This window comes from Dendropsophus ebraccatus, chromosome 1 (genome assembly GCF_027789765.1).
Source record: "Dendropsophus ebraccatus isolate aDenEbr1 chromosome 1, aDenEbr1.pat, whole genome shotgun sequence".
NCBI classification, from domain to species: Eukaryota; Metazoa; Chordata; class Amphibia; order Anura; family Hylidae; genus Dendropsophus; species Dendropsophus ebraccatus.
In genome coordinates this window covers 163,171,787-163,186,635 of record NC_091454.1, presented here as the reverse complement: position 1 = coordinate 163,186,635, position 14,849 = coordinate 163,171,787, and the positions used below count along the sequence as shown (strand labels likewise).

The 14,849-nt window shown below is 44.1% G+C and overlaps 1 protein-coding gene across 1 annotated transcript; it reads right to left on the bottom strand.

The window, feature by feature from the left end:
* Positions 1-980: 980 nt before the first annotated feature.
* DTWD1 (DTW domain containing 1) lies at positions 981-12,820 on the bottom strand. The gene is given in 8 exon segments (XM_069958488.1): positions 981-1,550; positions 7,635-7,743; positions 8,301-8,549; positions 8,641-8,678; positions 8,681-8,744; positions 8,788-8,814; positions 10,355-10,574; positions 12,698-12,820. Coding segments are annotated over 7 exon segments (915 nt in total). The 5' UTR covers positions 10,553-10,574; positions 12,698-12,820; the 3' UTR covers positions 981-1,320.
* Between the last annotated feature and the right edge of the window lie 2,029 nt (positions 12,821-14,849).

Sequence of the window (14,849 nt, the reverse complement as noted above, 5' to 3'; positions counted from 1 at the left end):
CTCATCCACCAAATGTACTGCATGGTTCCCCCTCCTGCCCCATCTCTTAAAGCAATTTAAAATGTTCAGGAAGGATTTTGACAATGTATCACATACTACTGGACTAATGTCAAGAACATCATAATAATAGCAGAGCTGGACATTCTTCTTAGAAATTTACAACAATCATTGGGTTCTATGTTTTTTCCAATTTCAGACTCCTAAATAAAAGGCAGGGTTTTCCCAGATTTTCTAAAAATGATAAATCTAAAATAGAAAGAAATAAATGTATGGACCAGCTAAGCCTGCTTTGGTGATGTGACATGCCATAAACACAGGAAATCTGACTTTATGTGAGCAATATAAATGGCATAATTGAAGAAAGACTCGTAAGATACACCAGTGTGGTAGTATTAAAGGGGTTATTCAGCGCTATAAAACCAAGGCCACTTTTCCCCCTCTCTTGTCTCCAGTTCAGGTGCGGTTTGCAATTTAGCTCCATTTACTTCAATGGAACCGAGTTTGAAACTGGAGACAAGAGAGGGGAAAATGTGGCCATGTTTTTGTAGTGCTGGATAACCCCTTTAATTGTGAGCAAAGTTTTTAGGCAAGTTTCAGCCAGCAGAAAAATTTTGGAAAATCCCCTTAAGTGAATCAGACACCCCGATCTAGGAGCTGAAGTTGGAAGCAAACTGTCATTCTAGAAACATGGGCCTGGTGAATCAAACCACTGTGTGCATAGCACAGCTTGGGTCCAAGATTTGTGCTTGGCTCTGTGATTTGGCCAAAGCCCTGAATAAAGGTCAGTATGCAGAAGGGCAGGGACACAGTAGAAAGTCCCCGCACTCCTTTGTCCAGGGGACCTTAGGACACTCCTCCTTGACACTATTCAGCAGTGAATGAAAGCACTTTTTGGCAGGAAGAAAAAACACCAACGCATGTATAAAAAGTATGACATGAAATGATTTATTAACCTTGATGCTGCCAGCTTCAGACCCTTAGTGATGCTCACAGATTCGCTTTAAATTCACTCTATTGCAGTATACACAAAGATATGATGCATCAATATGTCATCCAGATACTGCTGAACTGAATGTTTCATGAAAGTGTCAAGTAAATAACATTTGAGAGCAATTGAAGTAAACCAAGACCTAGAAACCAAACATACAAAAAGCTAAAGAATAAAAAGCATGGTTTTATTGTTCATAGAAAAATCTTAGGATTTATCTTGGTAATCACTCCAATTCTCCACACCCCTTTTAAATTATGAAAACAATACTTCTATATATAACTTGGACACAATATGACCCCTCATGTCTTAAGTGACTTGCCTATAAACTGCTACAACTTTCCAGCAGCCTGCTTGGCATCTCTGATGAGTTTGGACATAAAAGAGAAGAAAAAGAGGAGAATGTCGTATTCACCACTGTAGTCCTTTTCTAAGAGTTGTGTGTGGAAGTCCAGCATAAAGTAGTAAATAGCTTCTATTGTTGAAAGGTAAGTGTCAGGTGATCCTTTCTGATGTAGCCAAAAGCATGTTTTTCGTTTTCTCATTTCAACACTCACCAATCCTAATATGGCCAAGAAAAAAAAAAAGAAAAAATGACAGCTTATTATTTAACTTGACCACCACTATATAAACATTAAAAAAAAGAATGACACATTTGATGTATGTCTTAATGAGAAAATGGATGCAATTGTGTGCGATCCGTTTTTCCATTGACTGCCAATATAGAAAAAAAAAAAAAATTGGATGTGTTTTTTTTGACCACTTGCTTGACCAGGTTTTTGTGTACACTAAAAGTAAACATTTAATAACGGATACATTAAACAGATTGCAAAAAATGCAGCGTAAACCCAGCCTAAGCTTTAGAGCGAATGCACTGCTAGGTACATTGCTATGGGCTTTTTACATTAACAGACCGGCTTTTGCATGCAGATGTCAGGGGCGCAGTTCATTTTTTTAACCACCGCCCAGTTCCCACGCACAGTTGCGAGCCCGCCCCCAGTGTAATGGAACCCCCTGCTCTCTGTGAGGTGGCTCGATTAGAATCAATGCAGCTGTATTACAGAGGGGTGAGGAGATAGTCACACTGGGAGCGGATGGGCCCACCCCCAGTGCTTCATGCCTGGCCGGAACCAGGTGGCAGTTCTAAAAAAGCACTGTGCTACCGGCATCCCTGCGACGGTCTGTTAGGCCACATTCACATGTTCCTGTGCAGCATCTGAGATATGATGCTGGGAGAGTAGGAACAGTATGAATATGCATCTCGCTGTAATGAGACAGCCACACAGCGCATATTCATACAGTTCCCCCACTCCGACCATCCTATCACAGATGCTGCCCGGACCGCAGAGACTCTGTTACAGGAATTCCACGTCTGTGTTCCGTGCAGAACCGTGAATGCGGTTTTAATGTAAATGCCCATGTCGATGTACCTAGTGGTACATTTGCTTTAAATATGCTAAAAGCTCTTTGGTACCACAGTGCATTTACATTTTATTAGCTCAATGAGATTAAAAAGGTATTTTGAATTTAGGCATCTATAGTACAAATGTCTGATAGCTGTGGTTACTCCAACCCCTAATCTGCCTGGTCAGATATCCACTCACCAATGCAACTATGTGGAAAGTAAAGGAAGAAGTGGCCACTCACTTACCAGGCTTTCTCCATTCACCTCTATGGAAGTTATGGAAACAACCCAGCAAGTGTTCAAACAACCAGGAAAGCTGAGAAAAGCAACCCTTGGCACCACAATTTATCGATTACTGTCTCAACTAAACATGGCATGGCACATTCTTTTATGGTAATATGCATACAGTGTCACAGCCCAAGAAAAATTAAACACTGCTGGGTAAGCAAAAACAATGGTAAATAGCAGATGTTAAATCAATCCCCTGTTTTTACATGTGCGGGGCAGGTTGTGAAAATAAATCATTGTCGCTTGTGATGAATATTGCAGTACCGTTCTCCTTTTCATGATTTTATATTTGTATACTTTCAATACAGAGCTAACCATCATCCTCAATCTCATCACTGTATGTAAATCAAAGTCTTGTAGTTCGTGGCAAATAAAGCAACATAACTGCATGTAAAGAAAACAAACACATTTTCACATTCCTCTATCCAACACTATGGCTGTCGCCTCTCGCTTTTGTCAGGTTCACCGATTGTTCATTTCAGCTGCTTTCCCTTTGAAACATGCAATCTAGATTAAGAATGCAAAAATGTTGCTCTGGGTTTCAAGCAATAAAAGGTGATTGATCAGAAAGCAAGTACAGAACTTAACAAGTTTTAGGCCTGCTTTCATATAAGCCTTCACAAATACCACAACGGTATTTAAAGCAGAACTCCAGGGGAACCGAAAAATCCTGGGCCAGCAAGGGGTGGAGGGAACATGATAAAGAATCTATACTTACTTGTGCCCATCCCCCCGCAGCCCAACATTACCTCTAACGGACCCTACTAACCTCCCGCAACATCATGTCCCCTCTGAGAAATGCCCGCTCAGCAAGTCAGTGACTGAGGCGGGACATCACTGCAGTTACTGACCAAGTGGGTTCAGAGAACTGGAGTCAGTAAGCGGTCAGTAAGCTGGTGACGCTGCACTTCAGGGCCATGGTAAGTATAGATTCATTATGTTACCCTGAACCCCAGCGTTCCCCTTTAATGTCCAAATGGCAGCAGAGTTGCGCTACTATTTAGAAAAAAAGTGCCACAGAAAATGTAAGTTTAGATACTGACCCCCATTATGACCAGTTATGGGTTGCAAAGTGTTGCACAGCGAAGTTAACAAAGGTGGTGTGTGTGTGTGTGTTTGTGGGGGAGGGGGGGGAGGCAGGGTGGTGCCACTAATTGCAGTGGTGCCACTAATTTTATAACATACCGTACAGCACATGCTGAGACATATAAAGATTACTGATCTGTAGAGCTGTTTCATGAAGACAACCCTTTAGTTTTTAAATAGGAGCCAGACCAGGCCAATTTTAAATTTTTGTGATTATATTTTTTCCTCCAGGCCTTCTAAGAGCCATAGTACTTTCATTTTCCTTATTCATTTTCCTTATTTTTTGTGTTGGATAAATATGCACACTACAAAATATAATATAATATGTTTGTTTTTATGTGTTTTATATATAAAAAGAGAAATTGGTCTTTTGATTTTACACTTTTTAAGTCAGAAGACTAAAACATTCCCAACACTAACCAATGCTATGACATAGCATAGCATTGATTTGTGTTATCTGTGATCTTCACATAGAGATTGCCTGTGGCAGACTATGTGAAGATCGTCAAGCTGACTGCATGGAGGTAGGTGAGAGACCTCCAGAAGTCAGTTAAAATTAACAGGACACCCGCAGTCACACAATTGGACAGTGATAGCAGCCGGTTCTCACTCTCTATGAAGTGAGCTAAGCTTCTAAGCTGGCTTCATAGAGCCTCCGGACTTACTGGCGCACTGGTACGTCATGGGTGCTTAAGGGGTTAAGAGCTGTCTAAAATCTGTTTTAGAGACTACTTACACAACCCATGAAACAACAATTCTGGAACATCTTGTCTTATAACTTTGAGTGGTGCCATTCCTGTGACTACCTAATTAAAGCTGAGAGAGTCGGATGTAGGGGGCATACGGTGTGCAGGATCACTACATTACTGAAAGCTGTTACACTGTATTACATGTCTCCTAATGTCTCTCATGTACTTATCCCACAGAGCAGCCTATGTACTATGTTGTTATGCCCCTAGTTTTGTACTTACATTTCCTGCACATGTATATGCTGTCATGACTGTTTACACTGTTTACCAGCCCAGCTTCGCTCACTAGGCGGTCCTGGTGCCCTTTTTGAGTACTTTTAAACTGGTTGTTTGACACACTGTACTTATACAATCTGATGAAGGGAGTTATAACTCCAGAAACGTGTTATTGACGTTTTTATGCATGATTTTATATTGTTTTTTTACGAATAAATCAGCTTTTTTAATTTTTGTGATAGTTGTGAAAGAGTTTTTGGCAGTGCCGGGGAATTCGTCCAGGAATACTTTTTTTCCTCAAGATTATTGCCAGTAAGATTAAAGGCAAAACACAGAACAGAATTCTTTACTGAAACAAACAGGTAAGTAGTGGTAAAGGACCTCTTTAAAGGGGTTATCCAGCATCAGAAAAACATAGCCACTTTCGTCCAGAGACTACTCTTGTCTTCAGTTTGGGTGGGGTTTGCAACTTGGTTGCATTGAAGTGAATAAAGCTTAAAGGGATTCTCCAATTTTATATAACTTTAATAAACTTTCCTTGGCTACTGCTAAATAGGTCTACTCAACTTCCATAGCCAATTCTACCTCTTTCTCTTATTCTCTGGCACTGTCACCAGGGCTGTGGAGTTGGCAAGCGGCAGCTCCGACTCCAACTCAGAATCCTGAATTTTATTAGGACCGACTCAGACTCTCGCTCCTTCATAAATGGCCGGTCATATACCAGGGGAGTTATTTATCACACTGGCTCAGCAGCTTCTCCCTAATGTCCTGCATGATCCTGGGGCGACTTCTGAGTGAATAAGGAAAGATATAAAGCAGCTTCTCCTGTGTGTGCAGTGGATGCAGCCAGTCTCCAGCCTTCATGTCCTGAACAACTCACAACTAGACTAGAAGGAGCAGGTGGTCTTTTCCTGCTGACAGTCTTCTATGTTTTTAACTAAATATTCACCATACAAACAGAAACACTGCCAGATCCCTGTGATATAGAGGTCAGCCATAGTGATATACAGGGGGTCACACAGTGATATAGAGAAGTTACACATAGTGACATACACATAGAGGGGTCCCTGTGGGTGTGGGGACACATCATAGCACACACACACACACACACACAGCCTGCTGCAGCCAAAGCACACATACACAGCCTGCTGCAGCCAAAGCACACACATACAGCCTGCTGCAGCCATAGAACACTGAAAAAAACACCACACTGAGGACAGCGGTTACTCTTCTCCTCCTCCTCTATATTACACAGGATATCTTCATATTACACTGCTGCTCATATACAGTCATCCAGCAAGAGAACAGCACAGATCTCCCCCCACACAATGGCCTATTCCAGCTTAGAAACAAACTGCCAGTGACTGACAACTTTTCCCCGACCACCCTTATCTAATAGGTCCAGTGTCCTATTAGAATGTTGCTCATAATATATATCGATAAGCAAAACTTATAAAATTCTTATCAAAACTCAATTTTAAATTGTTCTAAGATTTTTTTAAAATCTGGAGTCTGAACATTTTTTCCGACTCCGACTCCAGCCAAAACTAGTTCCGACTCCACAGCCCTGACAGAGGTGGGTGCTGAAGTCACTGACCTGTCTGCTCTCTATGTGGCATAGCTTAGCTAGGCCCTCCCTGAACATGGAACCTCATAGTGATGCCCTGGTCAGGGTGAGCCTTTTTAGTCACTGGGGCCCTCCCCACTGTCTGGATAGGGCTGTATAACAAGGCAACATGACACTGGAGGCAGGGGCATTCCCCTGTCTTCTTTCCTTGCCAGGATGTCAGTGTACGCTGTCTCCCCTGCTCCCCGGCTTCTCTTCTGAATGACAACTGTATGTCAAAGTAATTCTGGATCAGAAGATAGAGAAATAAGCAGAATATGGGGACATGAGAGCAGTATTTGGATAAGGGGGGTGGGGTTCTGCTGAAATGGCTCGTCTCAGAAGTAGCGATTGAGTAGTTGAGAGGTGACCAGCAGGGGATCAAGTCACTGAAATGTGAGCTGTAGTGGGCAGAGGTATGAGTGACATTTATTTTTCACTTTGATGCCAGCATAATATTAAAAATGCATGATTCTAGAGTGCCCCTTTAAAGGGGTTATCCAGACTAACAATAACATGGCCAATTTCTTCCAGAAACAGCACCACTCTTGTGCTCAGTTTGGGTGTGATTTTGCAGCACAGTTCCACTGCAGTGAATAGAACTGCAATACCACACACAATCTGGGGACAGATGTAGTGCTGTTTTTGCAAGAAAATGAGTGTGCTTTTTCTAATATTGAATAACCTCTTTAACCGTCTGACGACTCAAGCCTGCAAGCCAGATTTTTCCGATCATACCCCAGCAAAGTGCAGCCTGTTCAGTCTAGTGCGCTTCCAACAGCATCATGTCAAGGCACAGCAGAGCAAACTAATTGCTGTGATTGGCCAGGCAAGTGAAAGAGGAAGGAACTGCACAGCTGGAAAACTGCCTAGCTCTGGTCACACCCCCTAAATGGATTAGAATAAGATAGATGTGCACTAATGAGGGAACTCTCAGAAGCTCAATAACAGCACTGAAAGCACTAAAGCCTCCTTATCCCGACTCTAAAGGTTCAATCTGAGAAAATAATGCAGTTTTTTGAAAAAACCTTTTTAAACGGCAGATATGTTTTGACTATACGCTAGTGAACACCAACCAAAATCAGCTTGTAAACTGGTAACAGTACAAGAAATAGAATGCTAGGGGACTGTGTATGGCATGTAACCTCTTCACACAATAACATACTGCAGTAGATCTGAACCTATTAGTGACAGTGATCATGCAACATTGTGTAAAATGGTCGGTACAAAACATAATGGGGCTGACCATAATGGGGGAGATGGTGGGCAAGCAGTTTAAGCGGTTGGTTAAATTACCATTAGAAATTTTATACTGCATTTCCCTAATAACTTTCTCTGGAATGAACACTGTGGCTTGGTTTACACTGCTTTTTTCCAGCAGTTCCCCTGTTTCAGTATATTTAGGCTAGGGTCAGACTGCATTTTGATTTTAATGTACAGAAAAACGTGGTCAACCATGTTTTTTATGCATGTCAAAAAGGGATCAATTTTATTCCCTATACAGTATAAGGCTGGGTTCACACTACGTATATTTCAGTCAGTATTGTGGTCCTCATATTGCAACCAAAACCAGGAGTGGATTAAAAACACAGAAAGGCTCTGTTCACACAATGTTGAAATTGAGTGGATGGCCGCCATTTAATGGCAAATATTTGCTGTTATTTTAAAACAACGGCTGTTATATTGAAATAATGGCCGTTATTTACTGTTATATGGCGGCCATCCACTCAATTTCACCATTGTGTGAACAGAGCCTTTCTGTGTTTTTAATCCACTCCTGGTTTTGGTTGCAATACTGACTGAAATATACGTAGTGTGAACGCAGCCTATGTGTGTATGTATATACATACTAATATATATATATATATATATATATATATATATATATATATATATATATATATATACACACACACACACACATATACAGATATTAATCTTTCATCCACTGAACTTTATTACCTTGAAGACGTCATCTGATATGATTTTGTTTGTCTGATTCCATGTGCTGTCAATAAATACAACTTTCTTCAAATAACTAATATTTTCTTCAGCAGCCTTCCTGTCTTTATCTTTGTCACCCGTGTCTGTATCTAATCTTGGACGTTTAACATCTGGTCCAGGAAACACCTTGTTCTGATTATACCGAGTCAGATACTGAAGCCCATCCTTCAGCGAAACTGCGCTTGGACCAGGAAATACCAGTACAACCTAAAGAGAGGACAAGATAAAAAGACCTAACTCATTCTGTATAATCTGTCAAACTAACACGTTTTTACGGCACATCCTGATATTAACTTACTTCATCAATCTGTCTGTCATAGTCTGGAATAGATGGGTCACATCTTCATGTGCCAGCAGTTTTGCATGAGCAGCGGTACTTTTGCCATCTGTTTCATTGGGATAATAATAACAGATAAAAATAATCTGTTTCATTGGGATATAATAATTTAATAATAACGATTTTCACAGGAAGCTGAAATGTAAATAAATAAATGTTAGGATATATGAACGTTATAGTAAAGGGATAGCCAGCTAACTGCACTTTGGGAACTATAAGGGTATGTGCACACTATAGAACTCGTGCGGATAACTTGCAGCGGATTCCGCCGCTCGCCCCCCACACTCCTGCTTGAAGTTCCACCCGTCCCATAGGCTCCATTATATGCTCAGGCAGATTCTGCTGTCCACCCCAAGAATTGACATGCTAATTCTTTGGGCGCATGGTGGAATCTGCCTGAGCAGAGTGGAGCCTATGAGATGGGCAGAACTTCAAGTGGGAGTGTGCATGGAGTCCACTGAAAGTTACTTGTGCGGATTCCGTAGTGTGCACATACGCTAATAAACAAAGCCAAAACCATTTTGTTGGGTATAGCAGAAATCATGCAGTTTACTGTTCTGTCCACACCTCCAAGACAAAATCTAGTTGTACCTTTAACACAATCCTCTATTCTTAACCCAGAGGCGCCAAAGCTAGTGATACCCTTGAATTGTTCCAAAAAGCTAAACTCCTGCAAACAGTTTCTGTACTAAAGCCAAGTAGTACTTACACTTTGTAACTATTCTTCATTATTATGACCATAAGGCAGTGTGGGCCAATTACTAGCATTAGTTTATTAATAACATCAACAGAGTATTATCCATGCAATTCTGCTAGTCACATGGCAGGGTGAATAAAATAAAAATAAGATTCAAATGGCATAGCAGTAGGAGAAGGTACTGCTACAATAGTGCCCATATAAAAGGTTCAGCTAAAGAAGCTGCCCTATTAGAGATGAGTGAATCCTGAGCATGTTCGAGTCTGTCTAAACCCCAGTGTGTGCCATATGGTTACTGGTGGCTGCAGAAGTTGGATGCTTAGATTTAAAAAAAAAATGTCTGACACCTGTAAACTGGTCATGGGTGCGTAGCGTCACAGTATGAGCATAAAGGGGGACATTTATGAAGACCGGTGTACTCGTAATTAGGCCCCACCAACAATTAGCCTGCCAGACTAACTAAAAGGTGCACGCCTGTAAGTAAAACCAGCCTTACCGGTGCCTGCCTTACAGTGGGCAGGTGTAGATCTCTGCCTGCGACCAGGCGTAAATCATGGTAAATGTGGTGCAGGAGGAGGCCACACCTCCTCCCCACCCATGAAGCAGCAGGGGATACAACAGGTATACACCAGGGGTGCAGCATTCGTAAATGTCCCCCATATTGTTTACCAATGACTAATAAAGTGCAAATACAAGAATCAAACAAGGTAGCAAACACATGTAAGCTAACCCATAGTAGGTAACAAAGCTATTCTAGTCCCTTTCAGTGGCAGGCACAAATATATTGTATTGCAGCCCAGTATTTGTTTATGAATAAAGTAATATTATATTGAATTGTAGTTGGTATACTATACTTTTTTTTCACTGGGGAGTTGTAGGTTACACACCCTTATAAATGTTCCAGCGATGTTATCCCTAACACACAACATGCTTCTCTCTTCAATGACCCTCACAGAATGTTAAAGCTATGCTGCTTACCTTCACAGTTGGGATATCGCCTATTGGCACACTCTCTACTGGCACATAGCAAGTATAGCAGTAAAACATTCTGGAGCTGTTACATTTTGGCCATTTTGATCTCCCTTTCTTCTGAGCAGTTTAAAGTACAGCTTGAGATGAGACCTTCAACTTCTCCAAGAGATCCTTTCCTGATGTATCTTGCTTGTTACTCAACATTTTACCGCAAAGCACTTTTGGTCTGGAAAGAAGAACAGGCAAGCTTTATCAATGCACAACCTATAAGAAAACACTCCCCCCCCCCTCTATTGGCCACTAAAATCCTTATTCACATATTTCCTACAGTAAAAAAGAAATAATTAGTATATGAGTGTGTATATATATATATATATATATATATATATATATATATATATATATATATATATATATAGTGTCCAGATGTATCATCATGCCTGAAAGCAAAACTGTCTTTTCCTACAGCAACCAATCACAGCTCAGCTTTTATATCCTAGTGTTGAGAGGACCTTTCAAAATGTTCGGGTTTGGCAAGGTTATCTAAACCCGAGCGCTCAGCATCTGATTCCCCACGGCTGAAGAAGTTGGATGCAGCCCTAGGGCTGCCAGGAAAACATGGATACAGCAATTACCGCAATATCCATGGACCCAATGAAATGAGTGATCTGTGCTGCAACAACAGCCCATACAAGGGCCTGCCAGTATTTTTTGTGGCATTGATCCCAGATCCATCACAGATCTGTTAGGCGTTACCCACCGCTACAAAAACATGGCCACTTTCTTCCAGAGACAGCCCTACTCTTGTCTCCGGCTTGGGCGGGGTTTTGCTGCTCAGTTCCATTACAGTGAATGGAGCTTAACTGCAAACCGCACCTGAACTGGAGACAAGAGTCGTGTTGTCTTTGAAAGAAAGTGGCCATGTTTTTGTAGCGCTGGATAACCCCCTTTAACAACTACGGATTGTGATCTCCCTGACAAAGTAAAATTTTCATAATAAGTTGGGAGTTTTTTCACTATCCACAGCCACCAGCTTATCAAAGTAACGTCCCCTGGACTGGCGAAAGTTCTCAGCGGTGCGTACGACCAGCCCAGAGTGTGGCCACATAATAGTGCACTGTACTTTTCTTTACACTGCTTGGATCTCTGCAATTTATGTAATAAGAATAGATAGCCTGTATCCACTGCTCACTGGAGACCGCAGACCATCTTCAGTGGCTTGTCCTTCATGCCACCGCTCCAATTTTCCAGCTGCGGATCCTGTACTGTGAAGCTCAATGGGTCCCATAAAGGTAGCGGATCCGCTGCCTGCATGGGACCCGGCCCCTTTAACCCCTGCGCCGCCGACGGCCGCCCGCAGCTTATAGCCCCAACCCCCTTAAACCCCCGGCCCCCCCACACGCCCGATCGCAGCCCCGAGCATACATCACCTGCTCGGCCCATGGCTGTGTGATAGATGCCGGCAGCGAGGGGAGCCGGGAGCATCACACAGCCACGACCGGAGCAGGTGATGTATGCTCGGGGGCGGCAATCGGGCGTGCGGGCGGTGCAGGGGTTTAAAGGGGACGGGGCTGCCAGCTGCAGGCGGACGCGGAGGTGCAGGGGTTAAAGGGGCCGGGTCCCATGCAGTCAGAGGATCCGCTGCATGTATGGGACCCATTGAGCTTCACAGTACAGGATCCGCAGCTGATTTTGCTGCAAACTCGCAGCATGAAAATCCGCTGCGGGTCCTGTAGGTGTGAACGCACCCTGAATGAGAAAGTAGCAGAAGTAGTAGAAATTAGGAGTAGCACCCACTAGAATGATGCATGTGGCGCACGGGGTCTCTTCAATTATCTAGAAGTATTGTTTTGACATTATTAACTACTGATGAATGTATGGGGCCATAGAAATAGACGGGTCCACAATTTGTCTGCAACTGCAGGTAGAATGCACAGATGTGTTAAAGCTACACACAACACTAAGGATGTGCATAGTCATCTGCATTGCACAGAGCCATCCATTGGTGAATGGGGATCTGTACTAGGCTGACTAGTACTTTTGTGATTTGGATTATGGACACATAAAGGTGTGTGAAAGAAGCCATTCCAATGAATGGGTCCATAATCTCTCAGCAATTCCAGATTGTACAGACCTGTGAATGGGGCCTCAGACTGCAGGACACATCTGCCACAATTGTTCTCTATACTGTCTATACTAACCAATCACAGCACAGCATTCAAGTACAGAAAACAAAATGAAAGCTGCACTGTGATTGGTTGCTATGGACAACAAGCCAGCTCTTATAGACACTGTAGCCTTATAGCCCTCCAGCATAATGGAAGAGTGCTGCGTATCTGCTGCAGTTACCTGGATTCCCAAGCGGCCTGTGCACAGGTGTCATGTCACCCCTGCGTCACTGAGAGCTGCCTGTAACACCACAACGACAGCGGGGGGCATAAGCGCCGGACAGCACTATGCAGAGCCCAGCAGCCTCAGCGTGTCACAGATAGGTGGGAGGAGCCCGAGGAGAGACGGCAGAGGAGGTGTGATCACATGGTGCTGCTGTGCACGTGACTCCTGGAGAGGAGAGAGAGTTTCCTCCCATACCTCCCAACTTTTGCAAAGAGCAAAGAGGGACATGTGCCGCGGTCCCCATAGCCACGCCCCATAGTGACCCTCCATAGCCACGCCCCCATAGCGACCCTCCATAGCCACACCCCCATAGCGACCCTCCATAGCCACTCCCCTACAGTCACCACATGCTGCTGACTGAATAGTGCCCTATACAGTATCCAATCCCCCCAAAAATGCCCTATATAGTATCCAATCCCCCATTATAGTGCCCCACATAGTATCCAATCCCCCCAATAGTGCCATACATAGTATCCAATCCCCCACATAGTGCCCCACATAGTAGCCAATGCCCCCATATAGTGCCCACATAGTATCCAATCCCCCATATAGTGCCCCACATAGTAGCCAATGCCCCCATATAGTGCCCCACATAGTAGCCAATGCCCCCATATAGTGCCCCACATAGTAGCCAATCCCCATATAGTGCCCCACATAATAGCCAATCCCCCCATATAGTGCCCCATATAGTAGCCAATCCCCATATAGTGCCCCACATAGTAGCAAATGCCCCATATAGTGCCCACATAGTAGCCAATGCCCCATATATGCCCCACATAGTAGTCAATCCCCCATATAGTGCCCACATAGTAGCCAATCCCCATATAGTGCCCCACATAGTAGCCAATCCCCCATATAGTGCCCCACATAGTAGCCAATCCCCATATAGTGCCCACATAGTAGCCAATGCCCCCATATATGCCCCACATAGTAGCCAATCCCCCATATAGTGCCCCACATAGTAGCCAATCCCCCCATATAGTGCCCCACATAGTAGCCAATGCCCCCATATATGCCCCACATAGTAGCCAATGCCCCCATATAATGCCCCACATAGTAGCCAATGCCCCCATATATGCCCCACATAGTAGCCAATGCCCCCATATAATGCCCCACATAGTAGCCAATGCCCCCATATATGCCCCACATAGTAGCCAATGCCCCATATAGTGCCCCACATATTATCCAATCCCTCATATAGTGCCCACATAGTAGCCAATGCCCCCATATAGTGCCCCACATAGTAGCCAATGACCCCATATAGTGCCCCACATATTATCCAATCCCCCATATAGTGCCCACATAGTAGTCAATCCCCCCATATAGTAGCCAATCCCCCCATATAGTAGCCAATCCCCCATATAGCGCCCCACATAGTAGCCAATCCTCCCATTTGTGTGGCCCGACCAGAAAAACAATAAACCAGTAACTCACCTGTCCGCCGGTCCCAGCAGCTCCTCTCCCGGCAGAGCGCGCACTCCTGTCATCCTCCCGGGCGGGCAGCGGGGTATACAGACACTGACTGTGCCGGAAGTAATAGAGGCTGCAGGTCACTTCCGCCACAGTCAGGAAAACGGGACTGTCCCGCGGAATCCGGGACAGTTGGGAGTTATGCCCTCCTGTGCAGGATCCTGCAGTACAGGGAATGATCCTTGTTCACATTGTGTTAAGGATGTTCTTAGGGTGAGAAAGTGTTTGTTTGTTTGAGGGCATGTTGGGCTGCTCACCTAGTGCTGAGATTACTTTTAGGAAAAGGACATCTTTATTACACTTGTACTTTGCAGTTCACTGCTGAGGGCATGCTGGACTGTGCAGTTCACTGCTGGGGCATGCTGGGCTTTGCAGTTCACTGCTGGGGGCATGCTGGGCTTTGCAGTTCACTGCTGGGGGCATGCTGGGCTTTGCAGTTCACTGCTGGGGGCATGCTGGACTGTGCAGTTCACTGTTGGGGGCATGCTGGGCTGTGCAGTTCACTGCTGGGGGCATGCTGGGCTGTGCAGTTCACTGCTGGGGGAATGCTGGACTGTGCAGTTCACTACTGGGGGCATGCTGGGCTGTGCAGTTCACTGCTAGGGGCATGCTGGGCTGTGCAGTTCACTGCTGGGGG